This window comes from Garra rufa, chromosome 5 (genome assembly GCF_049309525.1).
Source record: "Garra rufa chromosome 5, GarRuf1.0, whole genome shotgun sequence".
NCBI lineage: Eukaryota > Metazoa > Chordata > Actinopteri > Cypriniformes > Cyprinidae > Garra > Garra rufa.
The window spans coordinates 42999448-43026610 of NC_133365.1; the positions used below are offsets into that span (position 1 = coordinate 42999448).

Below are 27163 nucleotides of genomic sequence, written 5' to 3' on the forward strand. Positions count from 1 at the left end.
TTTTTTGAGCAGCAAATCAGAATATTAGAATGATTTCTGAAGGATCATGTGACTGGAGTAATGATGCTCAAAATTCAACTTTGAAATCGCAAGAATAAATTACATTTTAATATCTATCTATCTATCTATCTATCTATCTACATATATATACACACACACACACACACACACACACACACACACACACACACACACACACACACACACACACACACACACACACACACACACACACACACACATGCACACACACATGCACACACACACACATGCACACACACACATGCACACACACACACACACACACATGCACACGTATTTAATCACTGCCCAAAGAAGCAGGAATATGATGATTATATTTGTTGGAAAAATAAGAACAATTCCATTTTATTTAGTTTTTTTAAATAAGTACATTTACCATTTAATATATATTCAGATTTTAACACTTTGTAGTAATTGACCACAGTGCAGCAACAACTTTCACATAAAAAAAAACAGACAAAATGCATACATTCAGTTTTAAATAAATGCGTAACAACACATACAATTATAAATGAGCTTTTTCTCCTTCTGGAATATATTTTGCACAAGAAGAAATCAACAAGATTCAGTGCAGGAGAATGATTAACAGCTGCTAATATCAGATCACATAAATTCTGTAGATTAGAAGTCTGGAATACACTTTGATTTGCCTAAACGGTTATTTTTAGCCTTGTGTTACAGATCAGATTTGATTTCGATTGCACCTTATTGTGGATATACCTGATCAACCAAAGGTTTCTGACCCGTAGCTGTATGGGTTTGATCATAGGATCAATACTTCATTGTGATTACAACATGATATAAGGTACTATAATATGAGAGCTACAGCAGAGGAGTGAGGTTAGAGGATGAAGAAACACAATGTACATTTTATACAACAATTTCATAATGAAAAATAAATAAGAGCACTGATGATTTTCATTTCTTTGTGTGAATATTAGTGTCCATTCTGAAAACCATGTAGGCAACGACACCAAAGTTAATAATATAGATTCTCTCTATATAATAAATATAGCATGTATTTTTCTGTACAGTCCACAAACAGCAAGAATACATCAAGCAGACAAGGCCTTGCGGTAGTGATTGTGAGTTGTCCTGGTCCACACACACACACACACACACACACACACACACACACACACACACACACACACACACACACACACACACACACACACACACACACTCTCTCTCTCTCTCTCTCTGACACAAGCATCAAATCTGAAAAATAAATCCTAAAGCCAGATGTTCATAAGGTGACTGCAAACATGACACCAATGCACTGAAACACAGCACTGACTCAAACATTACATAAACCGATGAAAAATCCAAATCATTATTTAGTCCTGTAACACAAAGAGAAGAAATACACAACTTACGGATGTTTTTTTCTCTGCTCTAAATCTAATACCTAGAGGCATTCCTTGGTATTGTCCAATAATATACTGTGATACAATAACCTGCTCCGATTTAGTGAAACAACTCACAGTAAAGACACTGAGACTTGGAAATAAGCAGGGTACAAAAAGACATGCAAAAGGTCAGTCGACTGAAAGCACAGCGCCCTCTACTGCTACAGTTGTCCACAGGAAAATCTACTTAATATTAAAAGTGGCACATCAGAATACTAATAAAGTGTGCAGGTCATACAGAAGCTTTAAGAGGGTGGTCACACTAGATTTTAAGCATTTTTTAGATGTAACAATGACTATCTGTAACAAGATACACTTCCATTCAAAGTTTGGGATCAGAAAGATCAGAAACTTTAATGTTTTTTAAAGGAAGACTTTTCAAGGCTGTTTATTTGATTAAAAATACAGAAATGTATAATAATAATGTGACATATTATTGTAATTTAAAATAGTTGTTTTCTACTTTATTATACTTTAAAATAGAATTTATTCCTGTGATGCAAAGCTGAATTTTCAGTCTTCAGTGTCACACAATCCTTCAGAAATCATTCTAATATGCTGATTTATTATCAATGTTGGAAACAGTTGTGCTGCTTATTATTCTTTGGTGAATAAAAAGTTAGAAAGAACAGCATTTATTCAAAATAGAAATATTTTCTAACAATGTAAGTCATTACTAACACTATTTTTATCCATTTAACACATCCCTGCCAAATGAAAGTATTTCAATTTCATTTTAAACAAAGAAATCACAGTTGAAAATATTTCAAATTTTAAATAAATGCTGTTTTTTGAACATTTTATTGATCAAAAATTCAGAAAAAAATGATCACAGGGTACCAAAAAATATTAAGCAACACAAATGTTTACAACTTTACACTGATAATAAATCATTATATTAAAATGATTTCTGAAGGATCATGTGACATTAAGACTGGAGTAATGATGCTAAAAATACAGCTTTACATCACAGGAATAAATTCCATTTTAAAGAATATTAAAATAGAAAACACCTATTTTAATTTGCAATAATATTTTACATTATTATGCAGTTTTTCTGTATTTTTAATTAAATAAACACAGCCTTGACAAGCAGAAAAGTCCTCTTTAAAACATTAAAAATCTTACTGATCCAGTGTATATCATTCTCTTAAGTTTGTAGCAATATTTCAACCTTCAACATTTCTCACATAATCACAGTTTATTCGCTTTAGTTTAGAAAATGGTAATAAAATATGACAAGAACTCAAGAGTTAAACTGTGTCATCTTCATCTTGATAATGTCAGATAACTTTGATAGAAAGGTATGTAACAAAATATGGTCAGGTCAAAGTGTCAAATCAAATTTTAAATCAGTTTAACTCGTAGTCCACTGTATAGGAAGACTTTTTGGCTATAATGTCTCAGTTTACTTTATTTTGCTATCCTTGCTTTCATAAATGAACTATAGTGTCCTGCACCCACTAATAAAAAAATATCAAATTATATCTGGTGTCAGAATAATTTTTGGTTTGACTGTATGTGAGCGTGAAATCTAGTGTGATCACCTCTTAGCAGTAAAATGCACCTGACCTGAACTCCTGATTTTCTATTGCTCTGTTTCAAAACCTAGTGAGCTGCCTACATAGGCAGCATTTTAAGGCATCATAGGCACACTTCTGCAACATTATGCTGCTTTCTATGATATGTTCTTTTGGTCAAATTCTAAGGCAGCATTACATTAATGAAGAAAATGTTTATAAATACTGTACTTGTTTTCACCGGAAAGTATCAACAAAAATCTGATTTAAACGGACTATTCTACTCAGTATGTGTGTATGTGTGCTTTGTACTGTATGAGTATCACGTTGTTGGCTTAGCAACATACTAACACCAAATTCTACTGGAATCAAATTGGAAACAAATCAGTCACTTGTGATGTTCAATTTCAGTTTATGTAGGCAGTAGACAGCAAGGCAGCTCACTAGGTTTTGGATTAGAGCATATGAGTCACTAGTGACTGGTAATCCTGACTGCATTTAAGACTTAGGATAAAAATCCATGTCTAACAGTGAATGACCATTCATTAGCAGCATCTGCTTATAAAACTTTATGTACTACGATGTTTAGTAAAACCTGATTAAAGAGCCAGATGACTCTACTATTATAAATTGCACACTGACTGATTCCAGGTAGATCAAGATGTTTGGCATTGGAAATGTTACCATATACTTGAAGCTCTTAAAGCTTTGACCAAATGTTCCCTGTTGTTTTGTAGCCAGGGCTGATGGGTTACATTGTGAACACGATAAACAACAGAGGTGAGAGGTTACTTGTTCTCTATAAGTGTCTGCACTTTGCACACCAGGTCACGAGCCAGAGTTAGAATTTGCTTGATATTGTGATGCTCAGCCATTTCTGAAAAAACAAAGGTGACAATGAGGGATATGAGGATGCATTTATTCAAATGAATTATTAATCTAAGCAATTTCTTCACATTTTAAAGGTACAGTTGACCCAAAACTGAAAATTCTGTCATTAATTACTCACCCTCATGTCGTTCCAAATCTGTAAGACAAATTAAGATGTTTTGATGAAATCCGAGAGCTTTCTAACTCTGCATAGACAGCAACACGACTGACATGTTCAAGACCCAGAAAGGTAGTAAGGACATCGATACAATAGTCCATGTGACAAAAGTGGTTCATTGAGGTACTTTTTATGAGCGTCAAAGACTGACACAGAAGAGAAGAAATTGTTGAATAAAGTCATTATTTTTGTCTTCTTTGCAGACAAAACATATTCTTGTAGCTTCACAAAACTACAGTTGATCCACTGGGCTATTTTAACAATGTCTTTATTACCTTTCTGGGTCTTGAATATGTCAGTTGTGTTGCTGTCTATGCAGAGTCAGAAAGCTCTCGGATTTCATCAAAAATATCTAAATTTGTGTTCTGAACATGAACGAAGGTCTTACGGGTTTGGAACGACAGGAGGGTGAGTAAATAATGACAGAATTTTTATTTTTGGGTGAACTATCCCTTTAATTGAGGACATTTTGAAATGGCATTCCTAGTTTTCCAAAAACATGTGAAGCAACAGATGTTCATAACAGGTTGTGAATTTAAATTGTGTTTGTTAAAGGATTAGTTCACTTTCAGAACAAAAAAGTACAGATCATGTACTCACCCCGTTGTCATCCAAGATGTCCATGTCTTTCTTTCTTCAGTCGTAAAGACATTATGTTTTTTAATGAAAACATTTCAGGAGTTCTCTCGATATAATGGATATGTATGGTGCCCCCAAATTTGAACTTCCAAAATGCAGCTTCAAAGGGCTCTAAACGATCCCAGTCGAGGAAGAAGGGTGTTATCTAGCGAAACGAATGGTTGTTTTCGAAACAAATTGACAATTTATATACTTTTTAATCTCAAATGCTCGTCTTGTCTCGTCTCTGCGATGCGCATGCGTAGTCTGTGTGATCCGGGTTAATACAGTTAGGATATGTCGAAAAACTCCCATCTCGTTTTCTTCCCCAACTTTAAAATCGTCCTACATCGCTGCAGAAGTACCGACCCAGTGTTTACAAAGTGAACATACAAAGAAGATCAAACGGCCTTTACAAAAAAAGGTAAAACAGCAATGTAGGGCGTTTCTGATGTTGAAGACGAAATTGAGATGGGAGTTTTTCGACATACCGAAACTGTATTGACCCAAAGTACACAGAAGCTGCGTTTAAACTGCATTTTGGAAGATCAAACTTGGGGGCACCATATTGCCCTACAAAGCAAAAAGGCAGTAACTACGCCGAGTGCAGAACTGAGAAAAATGACTTTAAAGTTATCCTGTCATCCAGCCTGTTATCCAATGTTAAAACCGTCCCATGAGGATGCCATGAAATCACACACATTTGAGATAAGATATTTTGTCACATAACAAAGGATGCCTTGAATGTAATGAAAATGATAATAACTCATTTTTGACCAAAAATGCAGTTACTGCCTTTTTGCTTTGTAGGGCAGCAGACATATCCAATATATGGAGAGAAATGCTAAAATGTTTTCCTAAAAAACTATTTCTTTACGACTGAAGAAAGAAAGACATGAACATGACAAAGAGGTGAGTACATTATCTGTCATTTTTTTGATCCATTTATATTAACTATGGTGGTGGATTTTGGTTACACAATCTTTTCTTTAGATTTGAAATGCTTGTGAAGGTTATATTGCTATCTTATATGTGACTATGGACCACAAAACCAGTCATAAGGGTCAATTTTTTGAAACTGAGATTTATGCATCATCTGAAAACTTTCCATTGATGTATGGGTTGTTAGGATAGAACAATATTTGGCTGAGATACAACTATTTCAAAATCTGGAATCTGAGTGTGCAAAAAAATCTAAATATTGGCAAAATTGCCTTTAAAGATGTTCAAATGAAGTTCTTAGCATTGCATATTACTAATCAAAAATGAAGTTTTTATATATTCATAGTAGGAAATTTACTAAATGTCTTCATAGAACATGATCTATGAACTATAATTTTGACCCATACAATGTATTTTTGGTTATTGGTACAAATGTATCAGTGCTACCTATGACTGGTTTTGTGCTCCAGGGTCACATATGCTTGTTGCTGATACCTTTATATAAAGTATATATGGATGTCTTTTTTGTAATAGAGGTTCATGTCACTGAGACTTACATTATCATACCAGGGTGTATAATCAGAATCAGATTATATTAATATATATTTATCGTTATAATAAATATATTCCGTAATATATGAATATATTTACCATTGAAAAACTTGATGATGTCAGTGAAGTCCATATTATTTTCTAGAATGATGTCTCTGTATATCTCCACCAATGCAAGAGCAATGAAGAGCACAAAATGGCTGGAGGAGACACACTTAGCAGCCCAGATGACCTCCCAAACGGCAAACACATCATCATACACCAACTCTGAGAAATTGAAATACATATGTTAGGCAAAGAAGGTGATAGCACTTTTTTTGTCAGGCCTATCCGCCTTATTCTTTAACACAGAAGTAAGTCTATGGGCAAACTTTCGGTTAATTAGCTGCTATAGGGAAATAACGAGAAGAATAACAATGTGCTACAAACCAGTGTGTTCGTAATTAAGATAATACATTGAAAAAATATGATAAGACACACCAAATTGCAATATCAAGCATCAAAGCGAGCTGTTCTGTACAGCTAAAAATAGCTGGATGCGGATGAGACTCGGAAGCCAAACCCATAAAATGCACAAATGGCTGCGCCCCTTCTTATGGGAAAAATTCAGGATTGATTACATTTACATAAATAAGAGCCTCAAAGCATCACCGTAAAAAAAAACATGTTTGAGAATTTACAGTATAACTTAACCATGAACAGCAGGGGGAGCTGTCATTTCTGAATTGGTTTATAAACGTGCCCCTTAACAGAATCTCATATTTTAGTTTAGTTTAATATAACAAGGCTTTAATATAATTAAATATTTCTTATATAAAGGACATGGCCATCAATGTGAGAAAAGCTTTGTGCTTGGCCTAATATTATTATAATAAGTTTTAAATTACTAAGTCACAATCAACAAGAGGGCATTGCAATTGCTAATTAGGAGACTGAACATTTATTAAGCAAAATATGGCTTCATTTCACTGGAGATGAGAACTAATAGAAGACATTTCTTCTCGAGTGTCGCTTTTATATTCATTGCATGCTAGTTTTCGAAGGCAGCTTGAAAACTAATTTTCTCATTATATGTTTTATTTGAAAGATATTACCTCTTTTAAAGTCAAGAAGAAACCAGCGATAGCAGAAGTAGAAGTGGGTGTAGTCTCCATTCTGATGCATTAGCTCAAACAGTTCTGCGTCTAGAATCTAATTACATCCAGAGTGAAATAATCAGTCACATACTGGTTTGACAATTGAATGCATTTTTTCAAATAATCCTGAAAAGAAAATGGCTAGACTTCGACCTGGATGAGAGATCTCATGTTGGCAAAGTGGGTGTCCATGGCACCTCCATGAGGAAAATTTTGATTCATCCTTTTCATTAGTTCAGTGAAACAACTGAAAGCCATGGCCTCTGAAAGATTGAAAGAAAATAGATGAGAAAATCTAAACAGAGGCATGGACTTAAAAACACAGATGAAACAAACTCACCATCATCTAGAATAACTAGCAAGGGAGCGAGCAGATCACACATGCCCTGGACATATCCAATTTCCAGGTGCTGCCAGATGTAACTACAGAAAGAGGCAAGTCATTATATGCGTTGGTCTGGGATATTTGAGCTACATCACAACACCAGGTGTGGTTTAATGTGCTTGCGACTGCAGTCAAAGATCTCACTTCCAAGTCTCTATGAATGTCTGGCCCCTAGATACAGTAGGTCAAAAGTTTGCATCCCCCTTTCAGAATCTGTAAAATGTTAACTATTTTACCAAAATAAGATGGATCATACAAAATGCATGTTATTGTTTATTTAGTACTGACCTGAATTATATATTTCACATAAAAGGTGTTTACATATAGTCTACAAAAGAAAATAATATGTGAATTTAATAAAAATGACCCAGTTCATGAATGATCCACAGCTGTGGTTTTTGTTTAGTGATCGTTGTTCATGAGTCCCTTGTTTGTCCTAAACAGTTCAATTGCCCTGTGCTCTTCAGAAAAATCAGGTCCCACTAATTCTTTAGTTTTCGAGCATTTTTGTGTATTTGAATTCTTTCCAGCAATGACTGTACGATTTTGAGATCCATCTTTTCACACTGAGGATAACTTAGGGACTCATATGCAACTATTACAGAAGGTTCAAATGCTCACTGATGCTCCAGAAGGAAAAACCATGCATTAGGAGCCTTTTGGCTCTTTGAATTTGAATTTGAAAACTTTTTGAATTTGAAGATCAGGGTAAGATCAGGGTAAATTTAACTTATTTTTTCTTTTGGGAAACATGTAACTATCTTCTGTAGCAGTACTAAATGAAAAAAAAAAAAATATTTAGGCAAAATAAGAAAAATGTACACTTTTTTCACCCCCGTTCTGTTCAAAAGTTTTCACCCCTGGCTCTTAATGCATGTTTTTTTTCCTTCTAAAGCATTAGTGAGCATTTGAACTTTCTGTAATAGTTGTATATGAGTCCCTCAGTTGTCCTCAGTGTGAAAAGATAGATTTCAAAATCATACAGTCATTGTTGGAAAGGGTTTAAATACACAAAAATACTCAAAAACCAAATAATTTTTCTGAAGAACAGCAGGCAGTTTAACTGTTCAGGATAAACAAGGGACTCATGAACAACTGACACTAAACAAAAACATTATTAGTTTTATTCAGCAAGAATACATTAAATTAATCAAAAGTGACAATAAAGACTTTTATAATAGCACAAAAGGCAACCGTTTTCAACATTGATAATAAAAACAAATGTTTCTTAAGTACCGAATCAGCATTTGATCATTTCTGAAGAATCATGTGACATTGAAGACTGGAGTAATGGCTGCTGAAAATTCAGCTTTGCCATCACAGGAATACATTAAAATAAAATAAAAAAGTTATTTTAAAAGTGTAATAATGTCACAAAACAAAAAACGTTTTTTTAACTGTATTTTTGATCAAAAACAAAATAAGCATAGCACAATCAGTGAAGGCCAATAAAAAATAATCATTTTATTACCTGCACATGATGTTGCGCAGTTTCTCCAAGTTGGCAGGTGTAAAGTACCAGTAATTTCGGTCACAGCGCTGAACGTCTTTATCAATGCGGTGCAGATTTAGAGTGTACAAGTCCAAAAGCTCTTGCTGCAATTACAAAGGTAAACAGATTTATATAGATAAATGATACGGTTAACTATATTAATATAAAAATACCTCTCTGAAACATGCTTACAGAATAAGTGGTGCCTATTGAGGAAACTGGAGAGGTAGCGTCATTCCTCTCAGTGTTCACAACCAGAGAATCCAGCTGTGGGCAAAGACTCTCCATCTCTGGCTCCTCAGAGTTCATTCTGTCAGAGCTGGACTTTCCAGCTTCCTCCAGCCTGAGCTCCAATATAGGTACAGTTATCTGCTCATTAGTCTTGCTTCTGGGTGAACTTTTCCTTTCCCAGACCATGGACACTTTGGCTGTAGGAATCTCTTCCATTTCAATGGCAGAGGGAGACTCGTCTGACTCGGTTGCATCTTGAGCTTCACTCATCTCTCTTGTGCTAAAAGCTTCATGCACCAACGGGACCACTGTCTCCTCAACTACTGGAGCGTTCCTCTGCATTTCTATATGCATGGTCCTCTTTGTACAATCCTCTGTACCAATGGTTTTTGGGAGAACTGGTGCTGCTTTCCTCTTTACTGCTGTTACAGCTTCATTGGGTAAATCATTGGTATTGATAGTCTTCTTCTCATCACCTGGTCTTAAAGCTCTTTGTGTGCCAACAACATTGTTGGCGTCATCCATCCATGTCTTGGAGTCTTTGCTTGTTTCATTGGTTTTCGCTGTTTCTTTCTCTATATTATCCACCAGTGTGTCAGCTACAATCTTCTGCTGAAGTACATCCGATATCTTATGATCTTTCGTTACCAAAGGTTTCTCTTGGATTGCTCTACTATCTTTAATTCCCTCATGGGACCTTTCAACATCCACTCTTACCCGATTCTCATTCATCTTCTGCCCTGCAGGAGTCGATTCCATGACCTCTGTTGCTTTGGGAATATCTGGCTCAGTACGCCGTGTCAGTGCTTCATTTTCTGATGTCAAAGTTCTCTCTGGAGATTCGCCCACTTCCATTTTGGTCATGTGGCTCTGAGCTGTTGCAGGAGCCTCAGAGGCATCTTGAGCCATTTTCAACCCTCGCGTCCCGACCTCTGCCCTTTTATCTGAGCTCTCTGAGGCCTTCTTGCTTCTCTCTGATATTGTCAAAACTGCATGCAAAGACAACACTTTGTTAGCCTCAATTTTATTATATTCTCTCACACCTACTCTATATCTTACTGTTCAAACACATTTGACTGGTAATGTTATGTTTTGTAATGTTTTTTAAAGAGTCTCTTCTGCTTACCAAACCTGCATTTATTTTATCCAAATTACAGCAAAAACAGTACAATTTTGAAATATTTTTATTTAAAATAACTGACTTCTATTTGAATATATTTTGAAATGTAATTCATTCCTGTGATTTCAAAGCTGAAATTTTAGCATCATTACTCCAGTCACATGATCCTTTAGAAATGCTAATATTCTGATTTGCTGCTCAAAAAATTATTATCATTATTATTGATATGTTGAAAACGGCTGAGTGGATTTTTTCAGATTTCTTTGATGAATAGAAAGTTCAGAAGAACAGCATTTATCTGAAATACAAATCAGTTGTAACATTATAAATGTCTTTATTATCTGTATAATGTTACAAAAGCTTTTTATTTCAGATAGATGCTGATTTTTGGATATTTCTATTAATCAAAAATCCTAAAAGAATTTACTTAACTAATAAAATATAATAAAAAAAAATGTTTCTTGAACAGCAAATCAGCATATTAGAATGATTTCTGAAGGATAATTTGATTGATTGGAATGATGCTGAAAAATTAGCTTTGACCACAGGATTGACACAGCATTTTAAAATACATTCAAATAGAAAGCAGTTATTTTAAATACTAAAAATATTTGACAATATTACTGTAGTTTTTCAACCAATTTGGTCTCACCTTCATCAGTCACCTTTCCTTCCTCTCCAGATGAACTCGCAAACCTTTCCTTTGATACTGCTAGTTGTGGTTGGGCTTTAAGGCTTGGGTCATGTATCCCACTATCCTCTGTGCTCAAGGAATCTGACTGACCAGAAGCAACAGAGAAGTGTCTGGAAGAGGGGTGACCAGAGTCTGGAGAACTGGTGCCATTTTGAGGTGTTCCACTTGAGATTTTGGAAACCTGTTTGGTGTCTTCACTCTTGGGCTCGGACTCTATCTGGTCGACCTCCTCGACAGACTCAAACACCTGGAAAAACAAACCAAAGGGAAGCAAGCTACTCCAGGGGAAGGGCTTTTGGGAAGTGAAGAACTACCAGGAAAGAGTGTGTGGGTGAGGAACATCAGTCAAGGTGGGCTCCCTTTGTAATCACATGCAATTTACAAAGTTTTAATGAAATGTTAACTTATACAAATATTCATGTGATGGCCACAACTTAGTCTGAAGCTTACCTGAGTACCACTGCTGGAGTCACTCTGCAGCCTGGAATCTCTTTGCCTGCCTGAACTACAACTCTGCGAGGACTGAATGACAAACACAAAACAATCTGAAGTAAACACCCACAAAATTAAAGGCAAACTTTTCCATTTGGACTGAATGTTCAGTGTCTCAGAAAGTCTTTTGGTTTGTGGTTCTGCACTCACCTCATTACTGACGGTGGAGTCACGGTGCATTATTCTCTGTGTGGTGCTGTCTATACTCGCTCCAGATGAACACTTGGCTAACGCCACAGCGTGCTGTTCTTTTTCTCTCTGCCTAACAATGGCCTCACACCCCAGCCATTCGCTCATCGTCTGCTCGTAGCACGCTCGCATCTGCTCATCCACCTGCAGAGTTCAGAGTTTCAGAAACGGCAACATGTTAAGATCAGATCTTACAATGAATTCCACTCAATAACAATGGAACAAGTGCTTTGATTCACAAACCATTTGAATTTCAATTAATTGTGCTTTGGAAAGACACTGACTAAAAGAAATTCAATGCTTGTCACATTTATCAGAGTTAAGGAAAACCAACTGGTTGGATGCCATGTTTGCCCTATTCCAGGACAATTACTTACAAATCTTAAAGGGGCGTTCGCATATAAATGTGTCTTAGCAGTGCTTAGACACAACCTAAAATGATAAAAATCCATTCACTCCTTTTTTATAGCCAAAAAACCTAAACATCTCATAAACATCTCAATTGTCAAGCCATTTTGATTTTCTGAGCAATATCACATGATACTAAGCAATATGACATCATATTTCCACGCTTAGTTTTGTTCTTGATAGTAACATGCCACTGAATTCACAAAAAAGGTGCCATTAAATGTCTTAAAGGTGGCATTAAATGCATTGATACAATATTTTAAATTGTTCTCTGATATCTACATAGAAGGTATATGGCATAGGAAAGGGCTAAAATTCTTCAGAAACGGTTTTACAGGCCCATTTACAACCCTAGGATTTGTCCCTAGAATGAAATGGTCAGTTATTACCTTATTTGGAAGGTTCATGAATATTAATGATGAGCTCTGCTGTGATTGGCCTTTTTACAAAGCGGCTCATTTCAGTAGCTGTCACATGGAGGAAAATATATATTTAATTATGCTTAGCCGCTATTAATATGCAGGTCAATGAAACTGCCGTTTTGAATGCACAAACATTTTACTTTCACTTTTGAGATTTGCAATTGCACATGCTCTGTGTAACTTTATACTACAGTGGCAGTACTTACCACATATTTTAAAGTTTAGATGCTTGTTAGTGATGCTCAGTATCTGTAAATCATTTGCCATCGTCCGTGCAGTCATCTCTCCTTACTCTGTTTATCTGGTAAGTGAAATCTTATGTACTGCAATGTAACAAGCTACTGCTAGCAAGAAGCTAACCGTGTCCCTTTAGTGGTTCGCCTTATTTTATTAGAACGCCTTATTTGTTTTAACCAAACAACATACTGACCTCTTTTCTCTCAGTCTCAGACATCCCAAATTGGTAATGACCCAGCAGGAAAGGCCAGACCTCCTTTCGCAAAGAAGGCTCAACTCCACCGAAATAAACTAGCCGCAGTAACTCCTTCTCTTCATATGTCTGTAAAAGAGCAGGTACACATTGACTCCAAAACTGGTAGACTGACTTCTGAACACAAAATGCTACAAATTGTATTTGAATTTGTTTACATTTTCCCACTGCTTTACTATATTAATCAGTCAAATCAATAAAAAATATACATTGGTTTGCCTGTTTAGAGCATAAATGTGTCTACGAGTATAAGCCCACTAACGATCACAGCCATAAGGGTACTTCTGTATGGATTTTACATTGATTTCCACTCCTTAGTGCCGCCACTCTGGCACTCAGCATTAGTCATCCAAACATATTGTTTATGTGATGAGAATGAGAGAACTGTGATTAGGCACAAATGAATATTAATGAGTGTCTGGCGAAGACGCTCATTTAAACGTGTCTGCTTTGGACTCCAGGCAGGTTTGTATGTGTGTGTGTATTTGTTTGTGTGTGCACATACACTGCAGTCTTGAAGAAACTTCTGCCACACTTCTGTCGTGAGGCCAACATAGGCGTCAGTGGGCACATCTGGTTCCACAATAGTGTGATTGACAAGGCCAGACAGGTGAGTGCGTACCGTGGACAGGTGACGGCAGTATGCCAGCCCTGAGAGCGCAAAATATATGTGTGATTGATTGAATAAAAGAGATATATGAAAATCTGAAGGTCACCTGGAAAAAAGATGGTGTTGTGAAACTATAAACGTAATGAGTAATGAATACAAACATCCATAGAAAGCCCGAGAGATGATTTGGTTCTTCATGTTATCACACAGCAACTTCAGAGGGGCCCTGCAGATGTAACACAAGAACAATAATAAGAATGACAATAATAACTGGAGTAGTAGTAGTAGTTGTTATAAAGTTTACATTTCTACCCAAATTAAATTTTAATTCTACTTTGAGTACCTCAGACCTCTAAATCTTGTTTATCTGCAGGTTTATCTATTCTATTCTAATTAAATCAAACAAAATTACTTTTGTAACTTATGAACTACAGTGCCTTGTGAAAGTACCCCTTCAAGTTCATACCCCTTCATTTTTTCATGTTTTTAATGTTGCTGCCTTATGTTAAACTGTTTTAAATTCCTTTTTTCCCCACATCGATCTACACTCCATGCACCATAATGACAAAGTAAAAACAGGAATTGTCACAAATTCATAAATTTATTGAAAATAAAAAAACAGAAATAAGTACATTGCATAAGTATTCATACCCTTAATTCAGCACTTAGCTTAAGCACCTTTACAGCCTCAAGACTTTTTGGGTATAATGCAACAAGATTTGCATATTAACATTTGGCACTTATCTGCCATTCTTTACCTCACCTTATCACCTCTCAAGCTCTGCAGACATTTGCAGGTTTCTACAGAAATGTTTGATTGGTTTCAAGCCCAGGCTCTGGCTGGGCCACTTAAGGACATTCACAGAGTTATCTATAAGCCACTCTTGCTGTATGCTCAGTCTTGAACTTTTCTGCCCAGAGTGCTCTGGACTGGGTTTTCATTATATTTCATTTTATTTTGGTGCATTGAGCTTTTCTTCTACTCTGACAAGTCCCTCAGTCCCTCCCTGCCACTGAAAAACAGCCCCACAGCATGAGGCTGCTACCACCACACTTTACTTTAGGGATGGTACTCTGTAGGTTATATGCAGTGCCTGGTTTCATTCATGATGCTTGGAATTGAGGTTCATCAGACCACATAATCTCACAGTCTGAGGATCCTTTAAATGCTTTTTTCAAATTCTAAGTGTGTTTTCAAGTGTCTTCACTGAGGAAATGATTGAGTCTTGCCACACTGCCATAAAGCCCAGATCGGTGGAATGTTGCAGTGGAGTTTGTCCTTCTGTAAGTTTCTCCCATCTGCATATATGATCATGGAGCTCAACTAGAGTGACCATCAGCTTCTTGGTCACCAGTATAACCAAGCCACTTCTCCATCAGTTGCTCAGTTGCCAGCTCTAAGGTGGTGGTTGTTTCAAACTTCTTCCATTAAGGGTAATGGAGACTACATGCTTCAGTGAACCTTCAATGCAGCAGATGTTTTTCTGAACTCTTCCCCAGATGTGATGAGTACTATCTCTGAGCTCTACAGGCAGTTTTTTTTTTTTTTTTTTTACCTCAGAGCTTGGTTTATGCTTTGACATGCATTTTCAACTGTTGGATATTTTATTAAGACATGTGCCTTTTCAAATCATACCCATTCAATAGAATTTGCCACAGCTTAACTTAACTCAAAGTGTAGTAACATCTACAGTACAAGCAATATGAATGCTCCTGAGCTAAATTTCAACGGTCCCAGATAAGGGTTTGAATACTTCTGCAATGGACTCATTTAGGTTTTTAATTTTTAATACATTTTTAAAGATGTTAAAAATGTTTTTTGCTTTGCAATTATGGTGTATAAGTGTAGACTAATGCGGGAAAAAGTTATTTAAAGCAATTTAACATAGGGCAGCAACACAAAATGTGAAAAAATGAAGGGGTATGAATACTTTCGCAAGGCACTGTATACAATATTGCATTCTGTCATTGTACCTTTCATGGTTGCATCCATTGGGTGGTGCTCCTTCAGAGAAACTACTCTGTGAGCAGGAAGAGCAAGATGATTTCCTTGGTGTTGGGTGCCACATGTTTGCTCCCTGATCAATCAATTCTGGTGCCACTAAAATACAAACACACACAGAGAAACCTGATTATGCACTGAACATCTGCATACAATAAGTAACTTATATAGCCACAAGCAGAGCAACAAGAACCCACTATTACACCCAGCTTAAAGAAATAAAAAACAAGAAAATATTCCAATGATATCCATCCACATTGATTTAATGAAGTAATAATGGCTGCTGTGACACTCAGAATTAACAGGATCACATTGCAGGTCAGATTTAAAAGCCACTATTACTGTTACAAGCACATACAGTCATTATATAGTAAACATAAATTTTAAGGCTCCCTAAAAACACTCAAACATTATTAGCCCACAATTAACCAAGGGTCACTAAATTTCACTGGAGGACGACTCCAGAACAGAAAACTCACACTGGCGACTAAGTGATTGCTTGCAGACGTAGAGGCCATAAAAGCAAGCATAAACCAGCAAGAAGTTGGCGCATCAGACAGATACATGAACACATAAATGAGAGGTGACAGGGAGAATTACAGCTGGGCTCAGGAGAGGAGGGGGACTCTCCCGGGGAGCTGCAGTGGTGCTTTGGCATCACCAGGGTCTGGCGTTTAGGAAGCCGCAGCCCCCTCGAGTTCAGGGAGAGAGATCGGGCCAGGAGGTAAGTACCCAAGGAGAGATGGGAGGACTGGGTAAAAGTCACTGTAATGAGTCAAAACATCTCGGTAAAACCAAAGGAATGTTTATGATGGATGGTACACATGAATGGATGAAAACCGAAATGACAAACAATACCTTGATAGATACAAGAGGCCCTTTTTCCTATTATCCACTTTTAAAAGCTGATATTAAAGGTATAGCTCTCCCAAAAATGAAAATTCTGGAACACAAATTAAGATATTTTTAATGAAATCTAAGAGTTTTCTGACCCTCCATAGACAGCAGACAGATAGCAACACAACTGAAATGTTCCCAGGCCCAGAAACATAGTAAGGACATCGGTAAAATAGTCCATGTGACATCAGTGGTTCAACCGTAATTTTATGAAGCTACAAGAATACTTTTTGTGCACAAAGAAAAAAAATTCTCCAAATCACTATTCTCCACCATTATTGAGAGTAACGCAACACAAAAGGTATTCTCGTAGCTTTGTAACATTACGGTTGAACCACTGATGTCACATGGACTATTTTACTGATGTCCTTGCTATGTTTTTGGGCCTGGGAACATTTCAGTTATGTTGCTCTCTATGGAGGGTCAGAAAGCTCTCGGATTTCATCAAAAATATCTTAATTTTGTGTTCCAAAGATGAAAGAAAGTCATATGGGTTTGGAAAAACAACAGGGTGAGAAATTATTGACAGAATTGTTATTTTTGGGTGAACAATCCCTTTAACAATAGCTGCAATGTAATTGGGAAACATTTACTGGTTCAAGAGCTTGTTTGATACCATGATTTTGTCTCTTACCAAATTCTGACTGGCTGTTTGGGAAAACAATACGGAAGACGTAATCTGTTGCTTCTTCCTCGTCTTTGTCTGAGACAGAGTCTGAGGATCCCTGTGGACATCTCTTCTTCAGCTTAGGAAATACTTTACCCTGGAAAAAGAAAAGTGAAGCATCAGTTCAAGATACAATGACTTCATATGACAATCAAAGTGCAGTCTAGAACATAATTAGGCACAATTAATGGCAAATTATTTACCCTGTTCATAATTTATTTGTAACACACAAAATAAATTGCAGTTACAGCACAGTGTGATTGTAACTTATCAAAATAATACAATAAAAACTGCATAGCATCTTGAATCTGTAGCTCAAACAGTTGACAGCTATTGAAATAAGCCTATTATGCTCACCAAGGCTTAATTTATTCGATCAAAAACACAGTAAAGACAGTAATATTGTAAAATATAATAACAACTGAAAGAATGGTGTCTATTTTAATTCATTTTAAAATCTAATTTATTCCTATGATGGCAAAGCTGAATTTTCAGCAGCCATTACTCCAGTCCTGTCACATGATCCTTCAGAAATCATTCTAAGATGCTGATTTACTGTTTAAGAAACATTATTATTATGAATGTTGAAAACATTTGTTGTGCACCTTAATATTTTAGTGGATTCTATGGTGAATATAAACTTCAAAAGAACAGCATTTGATTGAAAATCAAATGTTTTGTTACATATTTGTACATGTTAATAATTAATTAGTTTAATTCCTAACCAAAAACAATTCTTTTCATTAAAAAAAACCTTACTTAACATTAAAGGGATAGTTCACCCAAAAATGAAAATTCTGTTGTTATTAATTACTCACCCTCATGTCATTCTAAACCCGTAAGACCTTTGTTCATCTTCAGAAAACAAATTAAGATATTTTTGATGAAATCCGAGAGCTTTCTTACACTCCATAGACAGCAAGATTGTTACCACGTTCAAGGCTCAGAAAGGTACCAAGAACATCCACAAAATAGTTCATCAGTGGTTTTAATTTGTGTTCAGAAGATGAACAAAGGACTTAAAAGTTTGGAATGACATGAGGGTAAGTAATTAATGACATTTTTTCATTTTTGGGTGAAATATCTCTTTAAATGTTGTAAAGAACTATTTCTAACCTTTCCTCTCTGGGACCAAAGCGGCGGGTCTAACTGGCCGTGAGGCAGCAGACCATTTTCCAGACAGGAGAGGAACTGTAGAAGGTGACCACCACGGGGAAAACGAAGCGGAGGCCTTTGAATCCCATCCTGACTAACCAGAACCACTGTTCCCCCACAGTCCACTGCAGACAAAAATACATAGACATTAAATGATGTGTTGTGTTCATTTAAAGGACACAGTCTCTCACTATCACATACTACTAGGCAAAATACTTTGTTTTATACATAGTTAATTCTTCTGTATCATGCAAAACACGTCCTCCATTAACTGTATCTAATATCTGAATCATCCTGATATTCTTAATATTGAAGCCATGACACAGCCTGTACAATAAGGAATTATGTATTGCCATTATTATCAGAATTACATTGCTTCATAATCTGAGCAAAGCCTCACTTTAAATTCTCATCTCTCTAGAAGCAATTATGTTCTGATTATTTCTGCTCTCTCTCACTGGTTCGCGGATCTTGTGCTTGGATGAATATGAAAAGGGCAAGTACAATTGAGGGTATTGGCTGAATATTGGAGTACACCCAAGTGGATTTACTTCACCAAAAGAGACTGGATACTGATTAACGTTAGATATGCTTTTAACCTTCAGCAACCCTGTAGTGTCTATTAATGTTGTAGAATTTCACATCATATTGCAGTTATATTATATGTGTATGAATAATTCAAACATATCTGTCAGAATTATAGATAAATAGAAAACTGCAGGATGTGTGTCATTTGGCTGCCAGTTGGATGTTTTTCAACCTGGCACAATGTCACCTACCCTGCTGATGACAGTGCAAGTATACAATCTCCTCCAGGCGGATTGTCATGGCATAGTCCCAGTAAACACTGCAGGAGAACAGGTTAGACTTTGAGTGGCTTGTGACCAACAGTACTGTGAACAATATACTATTATATATAACTATTACAAAATAACAAATACTTACATTCAGCGATTCAAAATGTTTTTCATTAAACAAATTAATGACAAAAATCATGCATTGCTTTAATTCCAGCATGAATAATATTTGTGACACTGGACCAGTAGTCTTTAGTAGCATGGGTATATTTTTAGCAATAGCCAAAAATACAATGCATGGAAATACAATGCTTCTTTTGTGCCAAAAATCATTAGGATATTAAGTAAAGATCATGTTCCATTAAGATTCTAAATTCCATACCATAAATATATCAAAACTTAATTTTTTGATTAGTAATATGATTGCTAAGAACATTTGGACAACTTTAAAAGCAATTTTTCCAATATTTAGATTTTTTTGCACCCTCAGATTCCAGATTTCTAAATAGTTGTATCTCGGCCAAATATTTTCCTAACAAACCATACATCAATAGAAAGGTTATTTATTCAGCTTTCAGATTATGCAAAAATCTCAATAAAAAAAAAATTAACACTTAGAATTGGTTTTGTGGTCCAGGTTCACATTTTAGAAAACTTTCTCCTTATTATCTGGCATGAAACTCCAGAGACAGATTTTTTTTTATTATTATTATGGAAGCCTGTTCCTGCCACTGAATAATAATAATAAAAAAAGCTTTAATTCCAGCCTAAAAATTATTTTAGAAATTATCTGGCATGAAACTCTTCAGGGGTTAAAAAAAAGTTTTAGCATGAGGACATATAGGGGAAATTTTCATTCTGCATAAAAAATATATACACACACACATATATATATATATATATATATACACACACATTATATTATTATGGAAGCCTGTTCTGCCACTGAATAAAAAATCTCACAATTATCTCACAATTGTGAATTTATTTCTTGAAATTGTGAGATATAAACTCACAGTTGTGAAAATTAATTTACACTCACAATTCTAACTTTTTTTATCAGAACTGCAAGCTCACAATTCTGACTTTATGTGAGTTATTAAGTCAGAATTGTGAGATATTAATTCTGAGAACAAATTAGTCTTTATTTCGCCTCAAAACTGGACTTTATAGCTTGCAATTGCGAGTTTATATCTCACAAAAACATACAAACTCGCATTTACGGGAAAAAAGTCTGAATTGTGAGCTTTTTTTGCCATTCTGACTTTATTTCTCGCAATTGCAAGTTTATATCCCACTATTCTGACTTTATAATTTGCAATTGAGTTTACATTACACAATTCTGATTTTACTCGCAATTGCGAGATTATCTCATACAATTCTAACAAAAAAAGTCTGAACTGTGAGTTTATATCTCACAAATGAAAAAAGTCAGAATTGTGAGATGTAAACTAATAAAAACGTTCAAGGTTCTCTTTCTCAACAGATTTAGAAATTATTCTCATTATTTTCAGATTCAGAATGGCATTTTCCCCGGTACTATGGTAGAACGAGCAATCCTGGAATAAATTACATCTTATCATATCCTGCGATACTCTGATTCAAAGAGATAGTTATGTTGTTTTTATTAAAACAACAAACCAACATTATTTCCTTTGAAAAGGGTTTATTCTGTTTGAAAAGGGTTTATTCTGAGTCCCACCTCTTCTCATAATCAAGATCTCCCACAGAGCCGTTCATTAGTTGATTTGGCGTCCATTTCAGAGTCATGCAGTCAGCCGTCTGGTGTAGAGAGAGGTACCCTGGGATTGCTTCCATATCATCCCTCTGAAAGCACCACAACAGAAGCCCACGTTACGGAGCAACTACAAACATATAACCGTTAATAAATGCTGCTCATACTATTTTTTTTATTTTTTTTTATTATATCATTTCTATTTAATCACAATTTAACTACGCTTAATCTTCAGATAAAATATGCAGTCAGAAATAATCACTAAAGACCAGTCATAACTGACAGCTGTTAAATGCATTATTTACCGGCTGCACCAGTACGTTGTTCTTGCCAAACAGGAGGGTCGCTCTGGAATTCTGATGAAGAGACTCCACGTAGTCTCTGGCGGAGGGGGAGGGAGATGGCCTTTCATCCATACTACTACTGGAGTGTCTTTTCTGAATCTAAACACACACATGCATCCTTTATTAAGAGCTGTGGGCAATCACTCATTACATCAGAGAATAATCTTGTCAGACAATGCACACACAAAAAGTGATAAACACTAGCAACCAAAGTGTTATAAGAGCTATTTATCTTGTTTTCCTAATAATATGCCACTACATCCATCTGCCCAAGGTGGAAAAATGTGTGGCCGCAGGTGAGTCATTAGCTGTATACCTATGTCTCCTCTTTCATATATCAAAAAGGCACTCAGAGCCAAAAACTGGGCTTTTACAGCTCACTAGCAGATATTTGTGTAATAAAAATACATCAGAAAACAAGCCCGGAGTGCAGTGTAGCCAGATCTATCAGAGGCGAAAAATAAGCGCTGTGTGTCCTGCTGTTGTGTGGGTGTTGGCGATGGCCAGAGAGGGTGATCAGTCAGGAATCTGACGGCTGTGTTTGGTAATGGAGCTGGGTAATGATGTGAAACACATCTCTTGAGTGGAGGTTCATACTCTCCTCAGAAACAGCGACTACACTCAAATACTCAGACCACAGCATGACTCTTATGGACCACAACCCTCTTCAGATGTCTGTGCTGGAGTGAACTGCACTGATTTCAAAGGCTAGAGCCTTCCTGAACAAGAGCTAATTCACAAACTAAAAGGTCTTGCTCTGAAATATTAAGATGCAATTTATTTAGCCTTTGCTTTATCTGTGTTATGCAGTCCTAAAAAAGCTCAATTGTCATGCATTCAAAACACAAGGTGTTGAAAGTACTGGTGGATAATATTGAAAAACAAGCCTTATTGGCTTTGTCACTATGTATTATGACTTCAATGTGACAGCCAATTGACTGACCATAAACTGCTTTTGACCCCTGACATTTCCTTGAGGCACGGTTGAAAACACTGAGTGAATTTCAAATGGCCTGAACTTTCAGTTTGAAATGGCACTTCCATCTCGTTCAAATACACAAGAGCTTTCAATTTTGCTAATTTTGTTAGGTGCAAACAGACAGAAAATATCAACGTTTTTATAAAATTAGCTCTTACTCTTGACCTTTTTTTAAGAACATACCATCTTAAATATTGCAGTGTTTAAAAATTCTTGGTGTAAAGTGCCATAACCCAGAATGCTAAGGTCAATATATCACCCTAGACATAATCATTCTGAAGGTGATGTATGTAATTTCTGCAATAATAACTGCACATTTACATTCATACAACAGTTCTTTCTGGTCCTCAAATCTGATTGGCTGAGTGGAGTATGATATTCTAGTGAATATGACTGTTTCACTGTTTCACTGACTGTATCACTCCGCTTGCAATATTTCTCACAGTGAGTGTCATGGTGGACGCCAAAATCCACTATAATTTTATAAATAATACTTTTTTTAGGCGAGAATGTACTTGTTTAGACTTCAAATATGTGGCTTGTTAATAAAGATAATGTCTATTTGAAAATTTGCTTAGATGTTTTCAGAGATGTTAGCTCCAGAGCATTAGCGGGCGTTCAGCACTCATGAACCCGCAGAGAGCAGCCTTACCTCAGCCAGATCTTCTGGAATTTGCCCTGATGTGGTTACACATAAGGTATAATTTGTTTTGGCTAAATCTAACAGGCAGTCTTTGGTCTCATTAATCTATTATTTGTTCCAGAGTGAACAGTTTTGGCTGAGGGCAAAATCTCATCACGTTATATTTTCGGTAAATATAATTATGCATGTCAGAGCGCTGCATTTGTACTTTTGACCGAAATGCCTAACAACTTTTATGGTGGCTGTTGTTGTTTATTAAACTATATTATTCTATATTATAAACTATAAATATAAACTATAAACTATACTATTTTATATAAATAATAGTAGTATTTAGTAATAGTATTTAGTATTGGGAAACAGTGTGTGTGTGTACGTGATGGTTATTTTATTTACATTATACCACCATTAGATGGTGACAAGACAGAATCAGCAGTAAAGACTTTTATACTGAAAGACTGAAACAGGGTTGTAAACAAGGAAGTTACTTTCACTTTCAACAACACCTTGTAAGACGCATCCAAAAAATGCACTGAGCAGCGCTGTCATCGGAAATCACCCTTAACAGATGAAAGGATAGTACGACAAAGATATCGCTTTCTTCAGGGGACATTTAAATAAATGTTTTATTATGAATATGAGATTGAGCTGAAGAATGAATGCTGTATCAGATGCAGGTAATCACATTTGCTCAGTCCATCTCTCTCTCATAATACTCTACATAATACAGTGAGCTTTTATTACAATAATACAATAAGCTTTCAATGAAGCAACTTAGCATTCCTTCAAGTTCTAAAGTAAATTTTCAAGCGACTGCTGAAAACTCATCTCTTTCAACACTTTGTATTTGAACTACATATTTGACTCAATATTTGCCTGATATATGGTATTCTGAGCACTTCCTATGTCGATCTGCCTCTTTAGGATGAATCGCTTGTTGTATTCCCCAATTGTAAGTCGCTTTGGATAAAAGTGTCTGCTAAATGAAGAAATGTACATGTAAAATGATGTTTTCGAATTAGTAACAGAGGCTTGGGCTCAGCTGTGAAGCTGTCAAACTGAGATTTGAATCCATGGTGGAAGGAAGTAGTTCTGCACAAAAGAGAGTTTTTGAAGACACTCCGTTGTTGTTTCTTATATATTTACACACTCATGTTGTCGAACTGTTGTATAAATGAAATATCACACGCTCTCGAGTGAGATATTGCTTATTTTTAAGATCACAGGTCACTCACACAAAGGGCAGGTCTCTTTGTAGGTGAGTCTTGTCGGCAGTGGCCACTGTGAATACGATGCCTTTGCACCAACTCGTCAGCTGAAGGATCCGTCCAGAAATGATCTGCCGTCTTCATTTTAGTGTACTCCAACGCACAGGGGCCCACTAAAGAAGAAATACAGTTGAAAACAGATTATCTAGACAATGCCAGCAATATAAAAAAAACAATATGAGAAAATAGCTCAGTTTCAAAACCTAGTGAGCTGCCTACCTACATAGGCAGCTGCATACTAAGGCAGCATTCTAACCATCACATACCCTTTATTAGTGCATAATTTTAAATGTTCCACATAGGCAGTAACTCTGTGCCACACAATTAGTGCTCTGCATGAAAGACTCATAACTGATTTTAATAGAATTTGATGTTTTCATAAGCTAAGCTTAATGGCATGGTACTCCAATTAGCATAAAAATATGGATAATTAAAACATTTTTTTTTACTAATACTACTTGTCAGTATGTAATAATTCTTGTGTCCACTGGTGTTATTTTTTCTATTGAGCTTGGAAAAAAAAGAGCTGATCACTGACTTAACCCTCATGTGGTGTTCATGTCATTTTTGACTGGAGAAGATTTTCTTTTTCCTGAAAATACTAGTTAATGTTATCGCATTGAACTGAAACTTAGTGACTTTGTTCACAGAGACTATAACAACCTGTCCACATTTTTTTTTTTTTTTTTTTTTTTACTTTTTTTGTGTTGTTTTTTTCACCTTGTTACACCTATGGTGTTCCCGGTCAAAAATGACAGGCCTAAACAAAATAGCTTATAAATCCCTCGTTATGCTATATTATCCCCAAAAATTGGATTCAATCTTTTTATCAACTTGTTTTCTTTCAATTAGGACTGGTTTCTTATTCAATTTTCAAACAGTTTAATTGTAGGAGTCATTTATCCGAGTGCAGTTTTTTAAAAATATTTTTCTCAATATTGCCAAAATGATTAACAAATAATGCTTTTTTCACTCAAAAACGGAGGTGCATAAGCTCGGATAAATGACTCCTACAATTGAACTGTTTGAAAATTAAATATAAAACCAGTCCTAAATGAAAGAAAACAAGTTGATACAAAGATTGAATCCAAGATTGGGTGAAAATGTGGTTAAATGAGTGATTTATAAGCTATTTTTTATAGGCCTGTCATTTTTGACCGGGAACACCACAAGTGTGACTATGTGCCATTTTTTACAAAATAAAAGTTTTTCAAAACAAACTTCCTGGTGAACCATTAAAGTAGACTAGTGTGATCAACAGAACCAATATTTTTTCATATTTTTTTAATATTTCCAAAATTATTCAAAAATAATGATTTTTTTACTTAAAAAATTAGATGCCTACTCTCAGATAAATGAGGCCCACAATTAATTAGATGCAAATAGTAATATAAAACCAGTCCTAATTGACAGAAAACAAGTTGACAAAAAGATTGAATCCAAGATTGGGTGAAAATGTGGTTAAATGAGTGATTTATAAGCTATTTTTTATAGGCCTGTCATTTTTGACCGGGAACACCATAGGTGTAATAGGATTTTGAACATCACATGAGGGTTAATTAAGAAAGAGAATGAGACCTAAAAAAGCATGTGTACCTAACAAAGAGGCGAGGATAGGGCCGTCCACAGGGTCCATTAGGATAGCCTCCTTCTCATAAAACTTACTGAAACAACATAAAACGTAACTTTAATTTAACATAATGCAAGCTGGCCAGTTTGATTGTACCTGAAAGAAACTGCTCAAGCTTGCTTTCTCTTTATCTCTATCCCACCTCTCTCACCTGCTGTTTTCCACCAGGTACAGCACAATCTTGTCCAGCACTTTCTCAATAAGTGCGGTGTGGATCCACACATGTCTGACAGCCTGAGGTGAGAAGTTTGGCATTTTGGGCATCTTACGGGTGCTCTCGCTGTATGAGAGAGACTGACTTCGTCTGAAGCAAAGAACAAAGGTCAACAAAAAGTTTTTGAACTGTTAAAATCATTTCTCATAGCATTTAAATAAACTTTTGTCCACTAGGTGGAACTACTGAGCATAATACTCTTTCCAGGAATAGCATTTACTGGCACTTTGCCTGTGAATATACATTATACGATGGTGATATCTAAGAACTGCAGAAAGAAAATATGTGCTATTGCTTTATTGAAGTTTTGAGTTAGTCTCAGTTGTGTGTTGTAATGGAGGAGATCACAAAGTCTGTTCTCACTTGCTCTCAAAGACAAGCTCCAGCTCCTGGGCTTTTCTACACAGCTCCTCAGCTGGAGGAAAGCTTTTGCCCACTTTGGTGAAGAGCGCAGCTATCTTGTTGCTTCGTAGGAATCCGGCAGCTCTTCGCCTCAACCCATGAAGCACACAGGCTTCAACTGCAGCTACACACAGACAAAATGGACAATAGCACATAAATGGATCATTTTCAATGAAGAAGAAAGAACATGTTATGCCAGTTCTTGAAAGGCTTTTTGTGTATCTGAAGAAACAAAAAAAGGCACATAATTGCAAAATAGTGAAAACAGTGATGTGGAAATGGGGGAATAAACACTTTCATGTTCTCTTCCAGCAATCTACATCACTACATTAAATTGACCAAAAGTGCCAGTGAAGACATTTATAATATTACAAAAATATTCCTATTTCAAATAAATGCTGTTCTTTTGAACTTTCTATCGATCAAAGAATTCTGAGAAATCCAAATACCCCCAAAAATGTTTGATCATTTCCACAAAAATACTAAGCAGTACAACTTTTTTAACATTTAACATTTTTTTAACATCTTGAACAGCAAATCAGCATATTAGCATGATTTCTGAAGGATCATGAGACAGTAAAGACTGAAGAAATGCTGCTTTTGCAATTTTTGAAATTTTGCTTTGAT

The 27163-nt window shown here is 35.9% G+C and overlaps 1 protein-coding gene across 1 annotated transcript in view; it reads right to left on the reverse strand.

Moving 5' to 3' along the window:
- Positions 1 to 370: 370 nt before the first annotated feature.
- sgsm1a (small G protein signaling modulator 1a) overlaps positions 371 to 27163 on the reverse strand; it is a 54474-nt gene continuing 27681 nt past the window's right edge. Inside the window, exons 5-27 of the mRNA XM_073840093.1 lie at positions 26498 to 26660; positions 26072 to 26224; positions 25887 to 25954; positions 24258 to 24403; positions 21362 to 21499; positions 21024 to 21148; positions 19304 to 19371; positions 18486 to 18649; positions 17337 to 17466; positions 15778 to 15904; positions 13965 to 14029; positions 13699 to 13844; positions 13134 to 13262; positions 11835 to 12017; positions 11643 to 11714; positions 11151 to 11439; positions 9340 to 10367; positions 9127 to 9251; positions 7611 to 7693; positions 7424 to 7533; positions 7229 to 7325; positions 6234 to 6401; positions 371 to 3851 (exon numbers count right to left, since the gene is read on the reverse strand). Coding sequence (XP_073696194.1) covers positions 3763 to 3851; positions 6234 to 6401; positions 7229 to 7325; positions 7424 to 7533; positions 7611 to 7693; positions 9127 to 9251; positions 9340 to 10367; positions 11151 to 11439; positions 11643 to 11714; positions 11835 to 12017; positions 13134 to 13262; positions 13699 to 13844; positions 13965 to 14029; positions 15778 to 15904; positions 17337 to 17466; positions 18486 to 18649; positions 19304 to 19371; positions 21024 to 21148; positions 21362 to 21499; positions 24258 to 24403; positions 25887 to 25954; positions 26072 to 26224; positions 26498 to 26660 — 3866 coding nt within the window. The 3' untranslated portion in view covers positions 371 to 3762. The remainder of the gene's footprint in view (positions 3852 to 6233; positions 6402 to 7228; positions 7326 to 7423; positions 7534 to 7610; positions 7694 to 9126; positions 9252 to 9339; positions 10368 to 11150; positions 11440 to 11642; positions 11715 to 11834; positions 12018 to 13133; positions 13263 to 13698; positions 13845 to 13964; positions 14030 to 15777; positions 15905 to 17336; positions 17467 to 18485; positions 18650 to 19303; positions 19372 to 21023; positions 21149 to 21361; positions 21500 to 24257; positions 24404 to 25886; positions 25955 to 26071; positions 26225 to 26497; positions 26661 to 27163) is intronic.